Genomic DNA, 24,055 nt, shown 5'->3' on the forward strand with positions numbered 1-24,055 from the left:
CTTCAATAGTGTGATCCACAGCTAGGGCATAAAATGCACAAATGCTTCCGTAAGTAAGGCTCTTCCTTTTAATTGTCTGAAAGCAGATTAGTTTCCTAAGCATATAATAAAAGTAAACTATTAGCATCCGTCTCTGAACACCAACACTCTAGAGATCAATAGCCAACAATTCAACAATGAACTGCAAACTTTTAAGTAATTGCTGTTATAACATCAACTTAAACTCACACCTATAGGCATTATTCTCACTGATACCAGGAAGAATCATATCCCTAGAATCAACAGCTCAATTATTCCTTTGAGAATTTGTACGCAAACCAAACCAACCAAATAAATCCTACAAATATTTCCTTTCCAAAGCCACTAATTATACACTTCTGACAAAACACTACTCAAGGTTATGTACTGACACATGCACAATACATAATTTGTAATGCACTCCTTTGTTGTTAAAGAAGAAATATTATTTTGTGATTTACAATAGTACGACTAGTAAAGGCAAAGGACTATTTTCATATAGAATTAGTATTAAAAACATTATTTTTTCATAGTTTTATCCATAAACAGACATACAAAATTAATTTTTTCCATATCTTCACAGCAAAATTCTACAAAAAAGAATGTCTTAATCCAAAGACCACAGCTAATTACAAAACTGTGTCTCATATAGTTTCTCCTAGGACTAAAACCACAAATCTATAAAAATTAATAGATTCATTTACTAAGAAATTGAATAATTAGGAAATAATTTTTTTAAATCAATAAAAAACCCAAAGCGTCTGCAAAAATTCCTCAAGCCAAGCTTAAATGTTGGAGAAGCAATGTAAACCATCATCAGCATATCAGACCACCACTCTGGCATAAGGCATTGGTGAATAAGGATGTTTAAGTTACTGCGTTCAGCTTTAGCTTTACCTGCAGAAACAGCATAAAGCCAAAAGTTCTGCCTGTGCTAACTGGGCAGGTGAAGGGCACACAGTGTCCTTCATCACAGACAGGAGTTCAGGGTGTTCTGACATTAAACTATGCTGTGCTCAGTAACATCATGCAAACAGATATGCCAGTCAATTTATCACTTTGTTTATTTTACTTTTTTCACTAGAAATCACTAAGTATTACTGAATAGAAAACTGGCTCAGAAAATTTGGATACACAGGAGGAGAAATGAAATATATTTAAAGCAACTAAGATATTCTTTACATGGTTGCAGGCACAATGGGAGGAGGAATGCTGTTTATGCAGGTGGAAACTGTGTTTTCATCACTATTCTTACACTAAGTAACAGACATGATCCAAGATATGCTCACATAAATGAAGATTTATCCAGTAAGAATAGGCAGCTATTTTCCTTTTTTCCTTTCGGTACTGAAATGCAAGGATTTTTTCATACCATGCCCTCTTCATGAATTCTGTATTTCCTTTCAGAGAGAGTAAAAGACAAATGAATTTCATAATCCATCCCCAAGTACAAAATGAGAAAAGGAACATCAGCAAGAGGAAATTACTAATACATTTTGCAAGCAGCAGAGGTGAATACCTCTGGGTGCAACTATTAGTCAACATTTCTAACACTTATCTATTTCAACTATCAGTAATTGACTCCAATTACAAAGAACAAGCCCTATTTTGTTTAAACTTCACAAGCATGTGCACACACACTTCTGATTTCTGCCTTTCCTTTAATGTTCTGCATCTCCATATATACAAAAAAACCCTCACAAGACATTTTTTGGCTATTTTTCTGGACTAAACAGTGTAAGGTACAAGATTGCTCTTTAAAGTAATGTAGATAGAACTTGTCAACAATATATTGTCAATACTATGAAAATGCCTGGTAATAACAGTATTACTAACAAAAACTAGTAGCAACAAATTCTGTTTTTCCAACAGAAAAAATGGAAGGAGGACACTGGGGAGCAGTTATAAAAAAATAATTCCTGTCTCTACCTGAATAGAATAATTAATTTTGTTACCTCATTCCTTTGCAAGGAAAGATCAACACAGTTCACACTGCACTTCAGTGTTCAAAAAGTGCCAACAGCAGGAGGTCCAGATTGCTCTCCCTTCCCAGGTATGCAGGAAGGGTGTTTTTGGCACTTCAGTCTCCAAGACAGACTCACCTCATGTACACAGGCAGCACAGCCTGATGCTGTTCTTGAGCTAAAAACAGCTTCCTCTACAGCCTTCCCTTGTCTGTAAAGCAAAGGGAACACTCCTGGATCACAGGATTGGGCTTTCCTTGGCACTTCAAAAACCAAGCACGGAGCAAAGCACCTCACACTGATAAAGTCAGTGGCAACACGAATCCAGCTTGTCAGATACTACTGTCTTCAGTTTTGAGAGAGAAAGATAAGGATTTCTATAATAGCCAATTTCTGAGTACAGTATTTTGACAGTCCAGTTGCTAATGTTCATTCTTACACATGAAACTTCTGTAAAGGTCATCAATTCCAGGACATTAATACTGAATAAAACATAGTTTTTTTACAAAATTTACAATTTACATCTGATTAGTCACAGTGCTGATATTATAATTTGAATTTGGTGGCTTCCTAATAATCTCTCGGTGACTTTCACAGCAGCTGTTTGTATTTTGGTATGCAACTTTCCTAGGTCCTTAGGCTGTTTTTCCTGGGGTTATAGCTGGAAATGACTATATCAATGTTACTCAGTATTCACGTGTTTTGTTATGTAACTGGTGCTTAGGGGTAAGGGGGCAGTGAAAGAATTGTTCTGCTGATGCTAAACATTACATTATTCCTTCCATGTTGTTCCAGCCATCTAAGCTAAAGATACTTCATCTACTTGTAAAGCCTTCCTACTGAGTGAGTCAGCAGGAAACTGATTTTAAACAGTGTCCAATAAAACTGAAACTTTGAAAAGGGAACCTTAGATTTTAAATCACATTCACAGCTTATTTCACATAAAGACCAAAGTTGAGAAGAATTTGAGCCTCTTTCTCAAAAGAAAAACTAATTCAAGATCTATATTGGTTAGGGTACACCCACTCTACTGTTTATCTAGATATGCAGCAATGTCATCAACTCACTGAGTTGCTTCTTGACAGTTCTTTATTTTGAGACATACAAAACCTTCTGACAGATACATAAATGAGAAACCCTGGGAAGAAATGTTATTTTGTTTCAGCACCTGCTCTACAAATGAAGATAAGCAAACCTGATTTCTAGTTCCAGAAAATGACAGTTCTTCTTAGTTTCAAAGAGAGTGACATGAAAGACACAGCAAGAGAATGAACACTACACCAGACTGTGGAGCAGGGGCAGAGCCATGTGCTGGTTCCCCTGCTCTGACACCCTCTTCCTCACTCTGCCTTGATGCTTGTTCCTATCTTGGTTTAACTCTTGACATCTTGAACACTCTTAAATGTTATAGGAAGAGGCTCTATTAATATAACAAGAACATTTAACAGATACAATTCCAGGTTTTGACAAACAGAATTCCAAAACATTTACTCAAAAGTTTAAGTCTTGCCTGTAGATATTCCATAAATATGTGGCACAGGTTATTGTAAAGGTTGCCATATCCCATAGAGCCACAGAATGGTGTGGGCTGGAAGGCACCTTGAAGATCACATAGCTCCAATCCCCCTGCCACAGGCTGGGATGGCACTCACCATGTCAGATAGCTCAGGGCCTCAGCCAACCTGGCTTTGAACACTTCCATGCACAAATCCTCCACAAATACCTTGGTTCCTGTTACACTGCCTGCATTACTTTGCACTTCTGATTTTTACTTTTATGATTTCTGGCATTTGACACCATGGAAAACTGGTAATCTAGAGAAGAAGATAGAAATTCAGCTGTTTTGTATCTGTGCACTGACAAATAGATTGTTAAACTTGTGCAACGTTTGGAGAATGTTTTTTTTTCCTTCAGATGAGATTTGTTAGCAGGGGAAATGCACTGTGATGCTTCACTAGTTTATTTCCTCTCTCTGTAGGTTTTTTTCCTCACTTTTCCCCCTCTCTCAGATATTCACATTTTAAATCAGAAGAATTACTTAAGAGAATGAAACTATTTTTGATCATGAGGCATTTTTTTCATGGAGATGATGGCAGCCGAGATAGGATTGGAAGCCACATTACAGGAATGGTGACAGCAGGTTACAAGCTTTTGTAACACCTTTGTGATCTAGGATGGGAGCACCCACTTCAGCCCCCTGGGGAAAGAAGTGTCTGCACATTCCGTTCACTCATGTATTTTGATGTGGTGAAGGGAAGGAAAAGTATTCCCCCTATGAGATTTGAAATGAAGGTACAAACATAGAGTTTTCTCACCCTAGTTATTCCAGGGAGAGAAATTTCCAATTACTTGGCAAATCAAGAAAGAATATCTGGAGGGGGTCTAAACCTAAGTGCTGCTTTTCCTTTCCTCAGAGTTTGCAGATATTCCCCACAGAGCAGAAGGCTGCAGTCCAGGAAGCCACAGGGAAGTGCTCATGGCCCTTTTTTTTTCTCTGGGAGACAGAAACATCACCATGATTAGAACACAGCCAGCCAAACAGCACAGCTCACCAGGAATCCCTATTTGTGCATGGTAATACAGGAGGAGACAATGAACTAACGCTTTAGGAGTGTGGAGTCTTCTACTTTGCCTCATATGTAATTTTTTTTTTGGACAACATGAAGCTCATAAACACTCAGAGCAGATGGTGTAACATACAGCCACAGGAGATGGAGCTTATTAGCTGTCGCTTCCTTCCGCTAGTCCGCAGCCCAGAAATCTGAAGGACCTTTAAATCACCCTCTACTGAGCTGAGTCCCTCTCAGGAAACAGTACAAGGGATAAACTGTGTGCCCTTACACAGACATCACTTCATTATGCTTCAAATTTGCTCTAAAGCAAACAGGTACATAACATGCTTCAATTCTCAGAAGATTTTCTAAAATTAGCAAAAAAACCCCCACAACATTAAAAGTCTAAGCATCTGGCATTTGTAAAAAAAAAAAAATTAAGATCCTAATAATACAAAATATCTCAACTGTGTTTACACTAACCCTGTCTAGTAATAGCATTTTACCAGAAGTCTTCTATTAAAAAAAAAAAAAAATCACTAAACCAGTATTTCAAGGAAACTGCTTGCAAAAATAATTGGTTTCATTTGTAACCAGTCTAACTGCCTCTTATAGTACCCAGGTATTCTTCATTCCATTGTCCTACAAACATCTTCCACAGCAGCTCAAGGCACAGCTCTGAACAAATGATGCAGCTTAAAAGTTAAAAAAATTCCTTCCTTCATTAACAAATGAATCTCATCATAAAGAAGACACAGAGAACAAGAAAAGTAACTACACCTAGCTGAAGAGCTCCAAATGACCATACTTCTAGAAGGCTGCATAGCAGTAGTTCTCTTAAGAGCATTTCTTTTTCTGTTGACATTCTTTTTCCTGTCCTTCTCAAAATGAATGATCTCCCTTTCACCTACACAAAAATGCATTTCACTGTGTGCTGTTTACATGTCAGTAAACAGCCAATGTAATATATTTTATTTTGATAGTCTTTATAACTTGAGTACTAAATGGCTCCCAAATATGTAACTGGCAGGAGGAGTGATAGTGAACTAATAGCCTGCTCCACTGGCCACCAGGTTACCACTGGAGCTCTAAATACCACTGGTTATATATACCACCAGGTTACCAGTGGACCTCCTTAATAACAAGAGACTTGGGGAGCCCTCCCAATAAAATTTTCCCCTTCACTAACTGCTCTTTGTGGAACTTTATGAGCATAGACTCCTAAATTCACACAGATAAGTGCTCCAAATCTCTATCAAAACAATGAAAAAAAATCACTCTGCTGGCATTGGTTTCCTCTGGGAGAGCTCCCAAGACCACAGACTTGTGGTTTGTCAGGTTGTTGTTCCAGTGTTATACATAACAGATTAAGGGGAGAATCTAAAAAAGGCTTCTTTACCTTTACACATCATTTAAAAATAAGGTTATTGTAACTAAAAGCATATACTACATATAGCCCAAATTCTCCATGGCTCTGGTACAGACACAAAGCAGATCTGCTGTCCTAAATGGATTTACATAATTCTGGAATCAGAGTAGAATATGGTTATTATGTAAAAAGCTTTTGCTGCTTCACAGTTGACAGAACACCACCATGACATTTTCCTGACAGGACAATTTCCTAGCAGTGTTTGTCAGCATGCCTTTTATTTATGTCTAGGATAACCAGTAAAACTGGTTTTGACTGGTCCTATGAAGTTAAGAGTTACATGTGTTTAAATCTTCCTTCCTAGTAAGCCGAAAATTGCTGAACTTTAATACATAGCAAAACAGACCTCCTATTCCTGCACCTCAGAAGTAGTTTTTCCATTCTAGGAACAAAAGTGCTTTTCAGCACTGAAACACTTCTGTTGCCTCTGTATCCTCACTGTATCCTGTATCCTCACTGTGGCTGGGATGTTCAGAGGGCAGAAAGGGGAATCGGATGGCAACAGCAGAAAGCTAAAAAAGAGAGGATGAGACAGAAGTGGCCTTAGGCTGCAGAGCTTTCTCACACTGTGACCCAGACTCTCTGTGAAGTCAGTGGAGTTCATTTGATGAAGACTTTGAACGCTTATCTGGATCTGTTTACCTATTGCTCCTGAAGCTAATTTTATATGTGCTTTTCAGAAAACATTAATCATGTCACCAATCTGGAGCTTTTGTTGACAAAAAGGGTTTCCTTACTTCTTAATGGGATAAAAGCAGAATAGGCCAATTCTTTGTGAGGCACTGTCATTTCCTACAATACTAGCAGTGCTGATTTTCTTACACAGATTTACCAGAAATTATTTGCTGTTGGATTCTCCTGTGAGGAATAACTCCATTTTGCCTTGCTCATAATGCAGTTCAATATACTTATCTTGCCAGGAAATGAACATTTGTCTAACTAGAAATTTACAGCCATATGCTCATATTGTTAACAATCAATAAACTTTATCACGCCAATGACTCAATCCAGATGATTATCCTATCAGGAATTCATTCCTCTAAACTAGTGTTTTCTTACAAATCTATAATTAACCTAAAAGCCAGAAAGCTTTTCTGTACTGCCAGTATTTGTAAAGTACAGCCCCTTTCATATTTGCTTTGGTGGAAACAGAGAAAGCTGTTGGAGAAAACAGTTCTAATTATGTAAATGTGTCACAAATAAGCTTGAGATGCAATCTACGTATGGTGCATCTATAAGAACGTTCTTTCCTCAGCCAGGTCCATCAATGATTTTTGTAGAAGACAACATTTCTGACAACTTCTGCCACTTTTTTTACACCTCATTCAAGGACAAAATAGTACGTTTATCAATTCTTCCAATAATTAATTTATTCTGTTTGCCAGTATCTCCAAACTATATGATATTGGGTCTGCCAGGAATTTACTTTGTAAGATGATCTTGCCAGGATGAAATATTGCAGGTTTACATATCTTCAGACAAGCAGGATTCTGAACTTTCCACTTACTAAGAGAATACAGTTTTAGATATACACATTATATGTTTAGCACTAATTCTTCTGGAGTCAGTGATGCTTTATCAGGAGATTTTTGTATCTGCTCACATCGAGTTGTTACGCCCATAAAATTTAGTTGTGCTTTAAACAGTCTGTGGTGTTATTTGGTAAATCTCAAATTGTCAAATAACTGCAAGTTTCTGATGCAAGTAACACCAGACACAGAATTCAGCTGGCACTAGACTCTGTATAAAGGGCACCAGTACTAAACCTGAAGAACAGCATGTAAAAAAACCTGCTTGATCAATAGATCAATTCTGTACTTATTTGGGTTTTTTTTCCTTTCATATTTTCCCTACAAGGTCTGCAAAACCAACCAGTTAATATCTCTGAAGTGTTACATTTGAGATACAATTTCAGAAATTGTAGGGAGTAAAAACAGTAAAAAATGCAGGCACAGTTAATTATTCTATATTTGGATACTGTTTTCAATGTTTTCTATTTATATGATCACAAGGTCTTTCAGACTGACACAAAAAATATTTTGCAAAACACTAACAGTGCTTTTCAATTCTGGAGGATGAACTCTTGAAATGCTTCAAGTTCATGTCATGTCAAGTTCTGTTTAATACATATTGTCCATATATATGCAAACATATAATATCCGTGATTTTACATAATCTCAGATTCCTATTGAAACTTTTCATAGAAATAATTCCTCAGTATGGACACTAGTAATGAAATAGACAAACTGTTTATAACAAAAATCTTCACAGTAATGGCTGAGATACAGCAGTACTTTGTGCAACAAATCACATTTAACTCTGAAGCTATTTATTAAATTCAGATAACTGCCCAGTCTAATTTATATAACTTATCTTGCTTAAGTAGCCAATACAAATTCTTTCAATTTCCATAAATATCTGAAGTGCTGATTCTTCTCACAAAACTAACTAGATCAGCGATCACACCCCAACACTTGTTCCTGTTAAAAGTTTCTCTGTGCTAATTATTTTATTCTGACATAGTTCCTTCCCACATTCCATCATTAGAGCTCCTTGGAATGCCACCTCACAGTCATCATTATCACCCCAAGCAGGACTGTTACTGTGAGTCTGTTTCTGATCTATTCCCACACCTTTCCAGGATGAAGTTCATGGGTTTTATCCTCACTGTGCACTCTGATAATTCATCACACTCAGGGAACTATTTCAGCTGTAGCTAGAGAAGAGTATTATGCCACTAAAGAAGAGCATTACGGCACTAATTGGGGATGCAAACTTTGATGCCCCAGCAGCCTTTAAAGGTAAAATTATTTTATGCAAGCCTCCAGCACTGGCATAGTACAGCACTCCTTGCAGAACAGTCCCCTTTGAAAAAGGGGTGCTGTGGGGGTTTTGCTTTTTTAATTTATTTTTCTACATTCCTAGGATGTGACAAACATCTACAAAAATCTTGTTAAAGATTCTGATTATGCATTTTAGAAAATACTTGATTAAAAAAATCCATTTACAGTTGTATGGATTCATCCAGATTCATAGTTCAAACCTGAACCTTTTTCCTGGTGCTGACTGAGTAACTCCCAGGAATCACCAGGAACTTCCAGGTCCCACACTGTGAAACCTGGGATCCTTTTGGAAATCCTTTGATTGCATTAAAATTGCAATCCTATCTGCCTGAAGTCTGAAATTTCACACTCAGCTTTACAAAGTCTTTTCCTCTTTGAATTTTGAGCACTACCAGTTTTGTATTTCAAATCTGCGTTGCTTGCCGGGCCAAATATTCAGATTCAAATTGTAGCAGAGAAAAAGCATGATTTAAATGACTAGAAAGATGTCAGGATGAATTCCTGAGAAGCCAATGGATATACTTGTCAGTGCAATTACAGTAGCAGTTATTCCAAACTGAATTCATTATCATAAGACAAGAGGAAACTGTGATTTTAGTACAGGTTCAACTTCATCTTTACAAATCAGTGCACATTTTAAAAAAGTTTTGAGGTGAATAACACAGTGTTAAATAATAATATACTGACCTACACAATTCAGGGAAGAGGTAAGGAAATATTTAAGAGCTGCCCTGCATATTTACAAAGTACACTTAGAAGCTTAAGTTATTTTTCTAGAAACATGGACATCAAGCCTCATCCTGCAGTCTGAAGCAACAAAAGACTGTCTTTAGTCCAAAAAGAAAAATACCAATGTTTTAAAAATAGAAGATCTGAAAATTCATATATTATCTCATAAAATTAATTTGAATGGAAAAATCTTGGAGCATACACGTTCAAGAAAATAATCATACCACATGAGTGCAAAATACTTTCTGGTCTGCACATGCACATAACTGATTCCTTACAGGTCACTCCTGAATAACTGAGCCAAATTCATGCCTGACAACTTCTTACAGAAATGCACATTAATTTAGCTATTTCTCCAAAATTATTAATGTGATTGCTTTCACAGGCAATGTTCTGGAAGAATAAACTCAACATGACACAGAGGCTGGTTTCTGATGCCTACAGTAGTGATTGCCAGCCTTTTAGACATGCCCAAGCCAGTGATGCTGCAGCTGACAGGAATATCAACAGCAGCACAGGACTGCAGACCTGGCATTCCTCAGGGCCCAGGTCCATGCTGGGGTTTTGCTTCCACAGCCACAGCAATGAGGGAGTTGCTCTAAGATCTACAAGATCTCCTTAGTTGCTCTGCAAGAAAGTTCACACCATCCAGAGGTACAACAATACAGCCATATCTCAGTTAATTAAACTCTCACAGCATGTTCAAAATAAGGTCAAACAACAAACAAATCTGTTTTCTAAACAATCCTCTGTTGAAATCTATGTTTATGACTTTTTCTTCCCAAAAATAGCAGATTTGTAACGCTTTGGAAGGATATATGCACACAGATGGAGGCAGCCAAGTATTACCATTCCCATGAATTACAGGTACTTTCAGACAACACCAATATTATGGGCTTGAAGCAGAATATCTGCAGTAAAAAACCAGAAATGCTGCAACAGATATGTGGTATGGCTGTTCCAAATTTCACATTAATTTACACATCACAGAGATGACAATTTTTCCATCTTCAAAAAGCCTATTTTTCATTTCCTTGTAGAAAAATATAATTACTTTTATCTTCAGAAAATTGAAGAAGTCTTTTCTGAGTAAGCAGTGAGGGCTTTGGGGGCAGGGTGTGTATGTGATGTGGCTTGTTTCAGGATTTTGGGTTTATTTGTTTTTAAATAAAAATAAATAAATCTTAAGTTTTTTTAAATAAACCTTAAGTTTTAGCTGAGAAGTACTAGCCACACTTTAATGCAATGTAACCCCTTCCTGAAGAGCAGGGAGTGACTGGCCTGGAACCCTGCTGCTGTTACCTTTCAGGGGACAGGACTCTCATTGCTTCTGACACACTGATTCCTAGAAACATTCTCCCTGTCCCACCATCCTGCCTGGACTGGGGACAGAGCTGGAAGCAGCAGATAAGCCCCTTCTGTGCTCATTGTGTACAAATGCAGTATGTGGGTTTACAGAGTCTGTCGAGAAATGCTGCAGTAAACTCTGCTCATTCCTTCAATTTCTTTAGTCATAGTCTTTAGCTTCTGTCTCTAATCAAAAAGAAGCTTTTCCTAACCTTAGTTTAACTATCATCACTGTTCAAATATTTGTCCTAATCATGTAAAAGGCTAAAACAGAAACTTAACTCTTGGGTTTTTTTTCTTACAATACTCTAATTAACTTCAGTTTTTAAATTACTCGATTATTTATATGATTAGAAATGTTAAGAGAATTGTTGTATCTGAATTAATTCACAGGCTTTGTAAGCACATGCAGAGATAGCCTGCAGCCTTAATGTTGATTTTATAGCAAAATTCACCCATCATATGCAAAGGCAGTAAATAATTAATCACTCAACATTACCAAGAAGAGTAGCTCCTACTAAAGAAAATATTTGTCTGTAGCTAGTATGTGATTATTTCTAGAATACCAGTCAGTCCATCCTGCTAAAAACCACTTTCTCTTCAATTAAAAAAAATCCTAAATTTCTGATATTACAGTATCATTAAAACTAGGTAAAAAGTGGGTTGACACTATGAGCCTTTGAGAACAAAATGTTTGCTCAACTCCTGATATTGTTTCATTGTGCATAATCAGGAAGTAATAATCATAATTAGTAGATAAATTATTTACCTTGTGTGGACTGGTCAATGGCTTTTCTTTTTCTGCTATGACTGTTATAGTTAAGTCTTAACTCTTGGCTATATTCATTCAGAGTTTCTCTTGAGTCATAAGATTGCCTTTGCTTTCCACCATCTTCACTTTCATCTGAAGAGCTTGTGTAGGTTAGATCCACCTCATGTTTAACTTTTGACAGTGGCTGGTAGGGTTTGCAGTCCATCTGCTCCATCTCTGATTAAATAGGCTCAAAGTCATGAAAACAAGCAGCTGGAACACCTTAAGGAAACAGTCCTAGGAAAAAACAACAATAATAATTAATTTCACATGTATTATATACTTATAGGTTAAAAAGGTCCATTTTTTATTTCTATAAACCAACTAAATTTCATTAATATCACTTTAATCCAGGAAAGAAACTGAACACATCATATTTTACTGTTTGGGCTTTTAAAAATAGAATTAAAATAACTTGAAGGAAAAAATCAAAGCCAAATCTTAAGCACTGTCCTATAAGCAATCCAAGCAATAACTATATCTTATATGTAAAATATATTACAACAACTTATATTTGATATCAAAGCTAAGATGGAACAGTTACTATTTCTTTAAAGGATGCATATTCATCTTAAGAGAAAATAACATTTTATATATTTTAAAATATGAAGTCTAGAAAGCAGAAAGATCACTCTTTTTAAGTATTCTCCTGTGAGAATTACATCTAATCAAGAATGAGAGACAGACGTTAGAAAACCACCAAATTTTTTAAAAACAAAAGCATATCACATTGTTACTCCAGAAGAGCAGGAAATGCTTCAGAAAACACCATTTCCTTTTAGATTTTGAGGACATTTCAACAGGAAGAAACTTCTACCCTGGAGTACAACCCCTTTTCTTCGCCTTCATCTCCCATCTAAATTTTTGCCCACGCAGGGGCTTATATAAATCCTCAGTGGAAGCTTCCAAACTGCATCTTGAGTTTTGTGTATGTATTTGTATAATGATATTCAAATCCAATAACCTTAAAATCACATGCACTGCAGCTGCAAGTGCAACTGGGGCACTTGTCCTATATCCTTCCCTTCGTTAAGCTGTTTCCATCACTAAATTTAAGACAAACTCTGGGATGAAATAACAGGGCACAGCTTTTACAGCAGCATGGCTCACAAACTGAAACTATGTTCAGTTTGGTTGTTTTTGTTGTTTTCTTTTTAGATCAGCAGATATTAATAACTTAGAAAAACAAATGTAACAAAAATGGTGCCTGTAAATATTATTTCTAGAAGACAAAAAGACCCCCCATGGAAATTCAAAGAGATTTTGCTTAATTAGAAAGCAATTTCTCACAGCTTCTTCATGATTTTAAGGTCAGATGGAAATAAGTTTAATACTCCGTTTGATATCGGCCCATTTCCCATCTGCCACAAGGACTTTAACCCCACATACTGCCAGCTTCAAGCAAAAAACCAGAATCTCCAAAAACAAAACAGAAAAACTGAAAACACACAAAAAGTAAACATAAAGATCCCAAAGAAAGCTAAAGAGATGTCAAACTTCTGAAACTGTCTGAAGGTCTGAGACACCTGGTGGTACTGCATGGTGCTCCAGAACTCCATCTCCTGCTTATGTGTCCTTCCAATACTTTTGAAAGGATCAATTTCCTGAGCAGGAGTGGAAAACACTACACATGATATGAAGAGGGAATAAGGCTTCTAATATTGTAACAGAAAAACAAAACGCAGGCCCTCAGAGCCCTCGAAGGGAAGAAGTGAGACAGACCATTATAGCAGAAGTAACTCTGTGGAGTGTATGCCTGGCTTTCTTTCCTTTTTCCAGGTTTCAGGAGGTTATCTGGGGAAAGAGACTGAAGGCATGTCTTGGCTTGAAACACTAAATCTCAGGGAGTTATATCCAGCCCTTTAACCTGACACAGAAAAGTCCTTCAGAAACTAATGGCACCTGGATAAAGAGCCCTACTATCAAAAAAACCCCAAACAAAAAACAACTCACATCTCCTACTCAAAGTGGGCTTGAAAGCACCTAAGTCAATAAAAAATCTCTTCGAGAGAGACAGAATGGAAACTATGAACCAAGGAGCTGCCGGACAGCAAGGCCAGCTGATGGCATGTCATGGGGCAGCATCCCTGAACAGAGGACTTGTGCAGTGGGTTGACTACACTGTACCCAGCTGGTGATAAGATGCTCCTGTCCAAGTTCCTACTAAGTAATACTTGCTTTTCCAAAGCTATTTGCTTAAATAATTTACTGTTATTTCCCAAGATTGCCTATTATTGCCTAAGTCCAATGCTTGTTCTATGAGTTGCTTTAATAGCGACAGAAGAACGCAAAGGGGCCATGACTTGCAAGCACAGAATTGGCTTAAAAGATGAACTGACGACTCTGTAGAAATAGTTACTGACAGGAAAAAGCCTTCCAATATATCCCGTCTGACAGAATAAATGGAGACAAAGCTACAAAAGCCAGAGGAAAACAAGGAGAAATTAAGGGCCTCTATTAAGAAGATGCAGTAGAGAAGAAATAAATTTTGCCAGGAAGGCAACAAGTGCAAGCAGCCTCGGACACAGGCACTGCATCCTGCTTTCTAAAGTGCAAAACCATCAATCTGACAAATTTGGCTCATTACTCAAACAAACAAAAAACCCCACAAAACCAAAACACAGAAATTCCCCCTAAAAGGTGCTGTGCATCTATTTTGTGGGAAGTTTCAAGTGATTTTTTTTAAACAACTAATAAAACATTATTAGGATGCACAGAGACCTGTAAAACTTAAGTTGCAGTAAACAACAACTTAAGGAAGATTTATCTGTATTCTTTTAAAACAAGGTTTAATAACCTAAGTCTTAAGTTTGTGACAACTGCAGGAATATATTTAATGATCTTAACCAAGGCAGTAGACAGATGAAATAATTTAATGTAAGCAATTGATATTAATTACATTCCCTTTCAGTGCAGTACTTTCATTGTGCTGCCTTCTTATGTAAAGGATGCACATTTTTTCAATTTTAAACTAATGAAATACACCCTTAAAAGCTATATTTTTCTTATGCCTTGTTATATGAAGACAAAGATAATTAAAAAATATGGCCAACTTCTGAATATCCCAACACTGCACTGGCCCAGTTCAGGGATGCTATTGCTGCCATTGCTGCCTGTGCCCACATTTGCAGGAGCTGGGGGCAAGGCCCCGGCACACGTGTTGGCCACAGCTCAGCTTTCCCCATGGTAGTTCTGACCACCAAGCCACATCAGCACCAGGCTGGAATCCCAATTGCCTTCAGTGCACTCTGCACAGACCAGAGAGACCCAGCATGAAGTATTATACTCTCTGTGGTGGAAGGGTATGGACACAGATGTAATGCAGACACATCCCAACTCACCTACTCTTTCAAATGAAGGAAGAAAACCTTCAGCTCACCTGCCCAGCTCTTCCCTCCCCATGACAACCCGATTTTACCACAGCCTTTGAAAACTCAGCAGCAGCACTAAAGGCTCACATAAGAACTAAAGATACAGCACCAGAGCATGGAATGTCACAGGATGCTTTAGCTTCCTTTCACACAGGGACCAAGCTTGTTGTTCCTTTATTTTTGCTTAGGGCATTAGTGTCTCATAAACCCACAGCCATCCAGGCCTGATATGAGTGCAGGCGATAAATAATTTTCAAGAACAGGAAAAATACTTCAGAAAATTTTTCATAAAAAAAAAAAAAGTTTTAATGCATCAGAAACATATGATTTAAAACAGATCAAATATTCAAGATTTTCTACAGTAAGAGATTCAGTTAAATTTAACAAATGATGGTATGGTATGATAACCTGAATTTAAACACTGGCAATCAAATACTTGAACTTTATTTCATATTTTGTTTGGAGAAACACAATACAGTAAGCAACTCAAAATGCTGAAATAGGGCAGGAGTATGAAGAATATTGCCTGGATGTTAACACAGGCTTCTTCAAATAACTGGCCCCCAAGTAGCTAAAGAGAACACCCAGCCAATCAATATCAAGTTGACCTTGTCAGCAAAATGATAAAGTCTCATAAAAGCTTACAGTTCCTGTAAGTGACCTTTCTATAAGTCTCTAATGCTCTCCTTCTTACAAGTAGCACTTTTTTGCCCTTTCCATCATTGCTCTGTTATTGAAAGGTTTCACGAAACATGTAATAAAAATACAATAGAAAAATATTATGTGTTCATTATATACATAGACATATAAGTATGTGAAATATATATATTTAGACACTGAATAGCAGGAAATTCTGAACCATATTTTAAAATAGATATCATATGCATCTTACAGTCAATTTCGTAGAAGAATGAATAGTAACTTAAATTCACAATGAAATATCCTTGCAAAAAGTTCTATTGGATAGGAAAATACCACTCTGGAAGTAATGGAACTGATGCAGACATACACAGGAATTTTATGTATGATTTGTGCAACCTCCTAAGTGCACATTGTACATGTTACTAGAAACTATTTTCATCTTTCACTTACATCAAGACCCTCTTCCCTCAGCCCCCTACTTCCCTGTTCTGCTCAGATCATCCTTCCTGCTCCAGAGCTCAGTAAGGTTGGTGTAAGTGGTTATGAGAAAGGCTGGGCTGAGGCTGTTTGCTGTGCCCATCAATGGGGATTTCAGAACAAAACTCACCCTGTGCATTTACACTGCACAGAGGCTCTGCACTCCAATACAGCCGTGCTCCAGAGATCACGTTACTGTAAGAGTGCTTTTTATAAATTCTTAATAGGCTGCTCTGATAGGGTGCCCCTCTAATGAACAAATTTCTGTAGTGATTACCCACCATCAGCCCCATCAAATCACCAGTGGCATACCCAGTTGGTTTCCAGTAAGTCCAGAATTATTTAGACAGGTCAGGTTACAGTTGCTAATGAGTATCATGTAGCTGAACAGGGTCCTCCAGAAGCGCACAAGATCAAAAACATGAAAAAGTGTAACCTTTGTTGGCCTCAGCTAATCATTATGTTTAATACTCAGATGTCCCACACTATTTAGAATTAAAATGTAATTGCAATTATAATGCTAAAATATAATCAGGGAACTGTGCTCTCTCTCTCTCTCCCATATTTCTTTTCTTTCCACACATAACCCTTATCTGAAAGCTACCGTTTGCTTATTGCCTTTTCAGCCCAGTAGTTTCTGAAAATGAACTGCTAAGCAGCAATATCAGCTCTGGACTGCTGAAGGCAAAAAGAACAGCACCTTTATTCTGCAGGTCTTTCTGAAATACAAAACTGTAAAATATGAAAGGTAAAACAGAGCAAACACTCTTGATTTAAACCTTTGAGAAATGCAATACCAAGAAGAAAAGTAAAAACATTCCGACCTTGTATGTACCTTCAAAAAATTTACCCCTCAAATATTTGTCTAGAGATTTTAAACAAAGTCCCTTTAAATTCAGTCTTACAGAACACAGCAAGGAAGATATCAGCTAAAGGAGCTGAGCAGCATTAGAGGAGGAAGAAATTATATTTCTATGTGATACACCAAATTAGATATTATGAAGAAATACATAAAATCTGCCTAAGTCTGGAGGATGGAAGCAGATAATACTTTTGAATGGGAGGAAAAAGCTCATACTAAAAACAAGAAAGAATACAATCCCTAGAAGATAGACTGAAGAAACAGAACTGAACAAACAAACAAACCCTACCAAAATTGATATGAAAATTTTCTATGGTTCATGAAGTATTAACACATCAAAAGAGGTCTGAAAATGACATAAGGATATATGGATCAGTAGGTACAACATGTCCAGTGTTTTTCAGGGAATGAGTGAGACTGCAAAATGCTGAGACATTGTGTTATTCCTGCAGGTGGACTACATAGCACCTCTTAAGAACAGATGCACAGATAAAAGATGACAATCTTTAAATATGTTTTTTTTTCACATATCGTTCTAAATCAGATATTTCAGGGCCATGCTATGCGTTTAACATACTCCCTAAAGAATGTGCTCTTTTAACTTTTGGATGGATTACACTGGCTCATACATTTATATGTCATTGTGATAGATGCAAGCAGAATAAGGTTCACTTTCACATTTAATGATCTTAATTTAAAATTAGTCAAAGCCTAATTTAATTCTAGTAATTCAAAGTATTGTCCATTACATCTCAAGTTTCAGAGAGCAAACACTGCAGAATAAAATTGAGAAGACAGGTTGTTGCAGTGTTTTGTGGCATATGGCAAGACTGAAAGTGATCTTAAAAACATACGTTATGTCAGCTACTCAACTGTGCTACAGAATTCTTGTCCAACACGTGCCCTTCACTTTACTTGGAGAACTGCCACTGACTGTAAGAATCACACAGTCCCTAATGTTTTCTTTTGGAAACTCATCATCTGATGTTACTGAGATTCAAGGACAAAAGCTCAAGTTCTACTTCTGTGGTACAAAGTACATTCAGGATTCAGGGTGATACAGCCTGGGTGGGCTCAGAGTATCTTTGGAGCACAAAGACTTTCTGAAGAGCTGTACTTTAGGAAATACAGGAAATTCCTAATTTAGAATTTCCTAAAATATATTAGGAAATTCCTAATTATATTGCAGAATAATTCATAGTGTGAACATTTTTTCATTTAAAAAAATGGAAACTCTGTGAACGGTCTCCTACCATCTCAACACTTCAACTAAGAATGCTAAAGAACATGAAAAAGTCTGGGCTTAAGTAAAACTAGCCAAGTGCTTAATATCTACAGATGTGGTCCCTAACACATGGTCAAGTACTTTATTGCCTTTCAGCTTAATTCCTAACTGTATGGTAAGGACAATAAAACAAAAGAGAGGAAGGAAATCTGGCCTATATGAGAGTAGTTTGACACTACAGGAATACATATTTCAGTACGGATATTTCAGTATGGATCTCCCAGAACCGCTTTTTTCCTCCAAGGAGGAAGTGTGGTCAAAGCTGTAAGTTTCTTAGTAAAAGATATTTTAAGAAGATAATAGAGCTGAAGAAATGTTCCCCCTCACACTCAAGAATGCCTGGGACAACTAAGCTCCCTCGGACTGTACAGGTAATTTCCAATAACCCCAGGCACTTCCTTATACTAAACATATCCACATGAAGTGTTGAAATGCTTGCCAGTGGAAGCTCAGCTTGTTCTCCACTGTTGTAATTACTGCTTTGTTGACAAGAGCGTATTTTTGCATTGTAGGGACCTAAAATTAGAATACTCTACTTAGTAGTTGAGTTCTATGAAAATACAGTTGAGTACTGGTGTCTTCTGAACTAAAGAGGCAAACACAATAAAAATATTTATATCTATATCTGTATGTGTTTATATATACATATCTACACTGCTCTAATTTATCTAGCAATAATACAATAGTGAGGTGTACATGTGCATATGCAGGTAGGAAAAATGGAATGTTGGTTTGATCTAGGAGTAACTAGCACACTCTTAAAATACACTGGCGCTTGGCAAGTAGCATTTGTATGTGACAAGAAAACTGAATGTGCTTTGGTTATTTTTTGATAATGCAAATTGGCATAGCCATCAAATTGAGATAATTATTGTCTCTTTTCCAACTGTGTGCCCAATTAAGAAGACCCAGTAAGGCTTAATTAGCAAAAAAGCAATTGTTAAAATCAGGTTTAGCTGCTCAGAGATTACAAAAATTGAAAATTACATGTTCTGTATAGATACTATTAATTTTTTGAGACACTAATTTCAATTTTGTATCACAATAAACTTAGCATATGAGAATAATTTACAACACATGGATACCATGGAACATCTAAACCACAGTTCAAGTATTAGATTTTCACTGATACCAGGATGCCTTGGCAATCGTGTTTAAAAACATTCAGCTGACGATTTTTAATTCATGTTCACTTCCCCTGTTTTTAATTAGAATAATGGAAGTCTTTTTTAAGCAAACTAGACATTCACCAGAGTATTTACAGACTACCAAAGCATATGAACAAGTCCCATTATCGTCACATTTGATGAGACAAAAGATTTCATCAGTTGACATTGCCGTAAACAAATTTTCCTGGTAGATTTTTTTCCCCTCTGGGCATTATAGTTGTTATGATAGATCTCATTGGGCCTTAGCAATTTTCATTTCCCTTTGCAAAATCAAAAAAAAACACCTATTAGAAATCTCTGAAATAAAATGCTGACACCAGCTCCCCCACCAACTCCCCACCACCAGGTGAAGATTCCTAACAGAACACATTATCTTAAATATTATCAGCATCTCTTGAGCATTGTCCACTTCTCAGATTTGATGTGGCTTGTTCATTACCTTTTTATTAATTACCTTGATTCATTACCTTTTTACTTTTTCCCATATTGTAGGATTGCAGCACTGATTCAGTAACTTGTTCTACTTCCACCGGAGGCTCACAACAATGGCACACTTACAGAAGGCATAAGATCTATAGCTTAGTGTCCTACAAAAGTCTCAATTAAGTTATCACAGCAGTGTGAAGAACTGCACACAGAAAATGAACTTTTCGGTCTTTTCCAAAATAGCTTTCTTAACTTAAGTTCTTCTAACTCTGGGAAGAAACACCATCAAGTATTATGCAGTTCTGACATCACCCATGAAGTTAAAACTTGAAAAGCTTTTCAAGCATTTCAAGTACTTTTTGCTGGAAGATCTGACTACTGCCTGACCACAGGACCAACATCTGCTTCACCTTCATCTGAAGCATCACTCCAGTTGCTATTTGTGTGAGTGACACCATCATGCCTGAGAAGTGATCTTTCTGTTCCTTTTCTTCTTGCTTTGATGTCTGTCAAAGTATTCAGTGTCTTCAAGTGCCATTGTTCTGACAAGCAGACCCTCCCAGTAGACTTGTTCTATATCCTGTGACTCCCAGAACTGCTATTATTTGAGCTGGTGTCAGATTGATTTTCTTTCTGTTCATGATAGTGCTATGATCTTGCAGAGTTGAAATTACTGCTGATTTATGCCTTGATGCAACCCCTTGAGAACTGGCGTGTATCAGCATGTCACCTATGAAAAGGTACATCTGAATCCTTTGAGATCTTTTTAGTGGAATCTTTGTTCTCATTTCAATAGAGAAACCTTTGTAATGAATGTTTGCTGGAAATTTCTCCTGCAAGCATCAAGAGTCTTCTGCAGTGCAAACTGGAAGTACATTATGCATCCATCCATTTTCACCAGTCTGTGAAGCCTTGACAGAGATTATTTTAAGCTGTCCATCCAAAACATCAGTTTTTGCAAATTGATTATACCATTTTCTTTAGCACTCTACAAAGAAAATGCAGGTAGGGCTGGCACTGCAGAATGGGGATGTTTCCCAGCTGTATTCCTAAGGCCCAGCTACATCTGGGAATGCAACAGACTACAAATACAAACATGCCTCTAGTGTGTTTGTGGAAGCCTATTGCCTTTTATAGCCAGGCCTTCTTTTTTTATTTTAGACTTTAGAACAGCAAAGATAATTATTGTTTAAGCATTATTCGCAGGTTAACATATTCTGCCTATTAGCATCACTGTTTTTGCACTTCCATTAACTAACTAGTAGCTTCTTGACTACATCTTTGTGAGCTATTTTTCCAAAAAAATAAGGAAACTGTTTTCTGTAGAAATACACAAACAGGGAGGCATTGATTTTACATTTAAAAAATTCTAACATGGTAAACTGCAGTTAAAATAATCTCCCTGCTCTTACCATCAGTCTCTGAAATACTAATTTTTTTTGTTTGTTTTTGTTTTTTTTTACTGTTGGTAGAGCTGTTTGCCCATGCCTTCTTTCAGTGTAAGTCCTTCTGGTACAGATACTGGCCTTTCTCCTAGTTTAGGTTGCACTATCCCCAAAATAGTTTTCAAGAGGGATTGAAGCAGCCATTTTCTTTTTGGAAATTGGTATTCTGCAATAAATTCCAGTTCGTAAATGGGACTTTGCTGCAACTTTTTCTTCCCACTAAGCAAGAAGCTAAACAGAGGTGTGTAGAAATCAAGTGGTCCTATTCTTCTATTGAGTGTTGGCAGGAAGAGGAACCTTCAGAAAAAATCAACAGCTTCTGAACCCCAGTGACTGCCAAGGCAGAACAGTGTGACTACAACCACACCACGGGTACATAAAATTGGAAAAATTAAACCTCGTCACATTTCTGTTTTTCAATTAAGTGCTCAAAATTCTCAGCTACTTAAGCTCTTCTACATCAAATATGTTACTACCACTACTACCACCCTACTTGGCAAGAACAGTGTCTCCTTAGCACCTGTACAATGACTCCTTTTAGCTCAGCTAAGAAGTCACAGCAAGGAGAAAGAGAAGGATAAGATTAAAATGTGACTCATGTCTGTGGCTTTTATATATGTGTACACACACAGGCACACATATCTTCTATACTAGCTGCATTTAAAAAATAGAATCATTATCCTTGTAGATAACAATTTTGCCCCTGCTAATTCTATTTACATTGGGAGCACTGTAGTGTACCTTTAATGTGAAGCTGTGTTTCTCTCATGAGCAAGGAAAATGTCACTTTGCTTTCCCAAAGCACCAAAAGACTCCTTTTATTGTCACGGAGCACAATTATATGTTAGAGCTCTGCTGTCTCTTTCCAGCCAACAAAGCAAGAAAATGACCTTTCTTTAACCTATGGATGAATTGCGTTATGTTTGGTTCAGTGGATATCCTCTTTTATATTCTCCCACATCAAATACATCCACATACTGAGGTTATGAAATGGGCACCTGCCTTTCACATGTGCTAGTGATTTCATTTTTTCCAAAAATTTGCTTTCAGTTGAGGACGAGTGTTAACTCTCATCTCCCATTTCATATCCTAGTTTGCAACTTTTTGTTACTATCCAAAAACACTCAAAGCTGCAAGGACACTGCCAGCAGAATCTGGTTATTGGTTGCTGCATTTTGCCCAAAGATATGATCATGTAAAAGATCAGGAAGAAATCTGCGACTCCCACTCACTCACTGTGTGCCACACTGTGACTCTGTGCAGAATGACAATACCCTGAAACAGTCCCCATCTTTCCTCCCTGCTCTGTGAAGCAACCTGCATTTCTGGTCTGTCTTCATCTATGGGCAGGTTGGTAATGAAAGGAGACATTCCCAGAACAGGTATCTCAACTGTGCTTTGGTTTACATGCACAAGATGCTGGGGGGGGCAGAAAAATGCAGCTGTGACAAGCCAGTGCTGATCTGCACAAGAGAGCAAGTCAGCAGGGGAGGATTTGTGAACATGATGCTGAATGATAAATATAATTCTGAAGAAAATTGTGCCATAGAGCTTCACAGATCATTTAGAATATTTTTACAATTAAGAAAGTTCAGAGACAAAAGAAGACCATGAAAATCATTATTTACACACAATTCATATCGCAAGTAGCCACCTAAATAAGCTCCACTAAAAAGCATTTGGCATCATTGCTCATCTGGAGGCAATTCTAAATACACATTTCAGTGCTTTTAGGTGTAGAGGAGCTCCAAGGTTCAGTAATTTGTTATATGACAAGGTTTATGTCAACTGTTATTAAAGATGACTCATATTAATATAAGTGCTCTTATTCTTCTTATAGAAGAAGAAAAGTTGCGTAGCCTAAGGATACCTTCCTAAATGCTACCATTTTACCAGCACTCTGTTGTAAATGGAGACGTGCACCAGAGATGGGCTGGAAGCATACATTAACCTTGTGAAGATCATTGTTCTCTTAAAAGCTTATGTCTGCTTTTCTGCTATTACACTACACTGAAAATGGGAAGTACCCAACATTCAAAACGAAATGAGACAATAATTTCTTGTTCTGTAGTTAAAGAAATCTCTGCATACAGTCAAAGACCAGTTTAAGATCTTTGTGGAATTCACTGTGAAGTAAGGATAGGATCTCCATTAAAAAAAAGACGCAAGAAATGTCTGCACCAATTCCTCTTAAGCAGACCAAATAAAACACAGCTTCATGTGTACCTACAGCAGCCTGTGAAATTAAGAAATAAAAACTTTACTGTTCAAGATGAAACAAAAAACCCAGCTAACCAACCAACCACAACAAAAAACCACATCCAAACCAAACGAAAAACAACCCCCAACACCACCTAAATTACTGTAGCTGCACAGTGTGATCCTCTTCATACAAGGACAAGATACTCCCAGAGCATAAGCTCTGACATAATCACTTATTAAGCACTTTGCTCTGGAGTGGTGGTATTTGTCTGTGGTTTTTACAAACACATATAAAACTTCTGGCTTCAAGCATACTGCAAGCAGAAGAATTTTAAACTATGCAAAATTTTTACCTCCTAGAAAAATCAGAAATTCCTTCCACACATAGAGTCTATTTATATTTCTATATCATATCCTTATAAAGTTACAAGGAACTCAAATCTGGAGTCTAAATTATAAACACTAGTAGGAAAATTTGATACC

At 37.1% G+C, this 24,055-nt stretch overlaps 1 protein-coding gene across 14 annotated transcripts in view; it reads right to left on the minus strand.

The window, feature by feature from the left end:
* The window catches only part of TENM1 (teneurin transmembrane protein 1), a 794,184-nt gene that overhangs the window by 221,251 nt on the left and 548,878 nt on the right, over positions 1-24,055 (minus strand). For 13 of the 14 annotated variants that reach the window (XM_077786535.1, XM_077786536.1, XM_077786540.1 and 10 more), the window contains one exon: positions 11,652-11,930. In XM_077786535.1, coding sequence (XP_077642661.1) covers positions 11,652-11,868 — 217 coding nt within the window. In that variant the 5' untranslated portion in view covers positions 11,869-11,930. Of the gene's footprint in view, positions 1-1,307; positions 5,662-11,651; positions 11,931-24,055 lie in introns of those variants that run through there. The other variant, XM_077786546.1, reaches the window with a different exon arrangement.

The sequence above is a fragment of the Lonchura striata genome, chromosome 14, assembly GCF_046129695.1.
Source record: "Lonchura striata isolate bLonStr1 chromosome 14, bLonStr1.mat, whole genome shotgun sequence".
In the NCBI taxonomy this organism is placed as follows: Eukaryota; Metazoa; Chordata; class Aves; order Passeriformes; family Estrildidae; genus Lonchura; species Lonchura striata.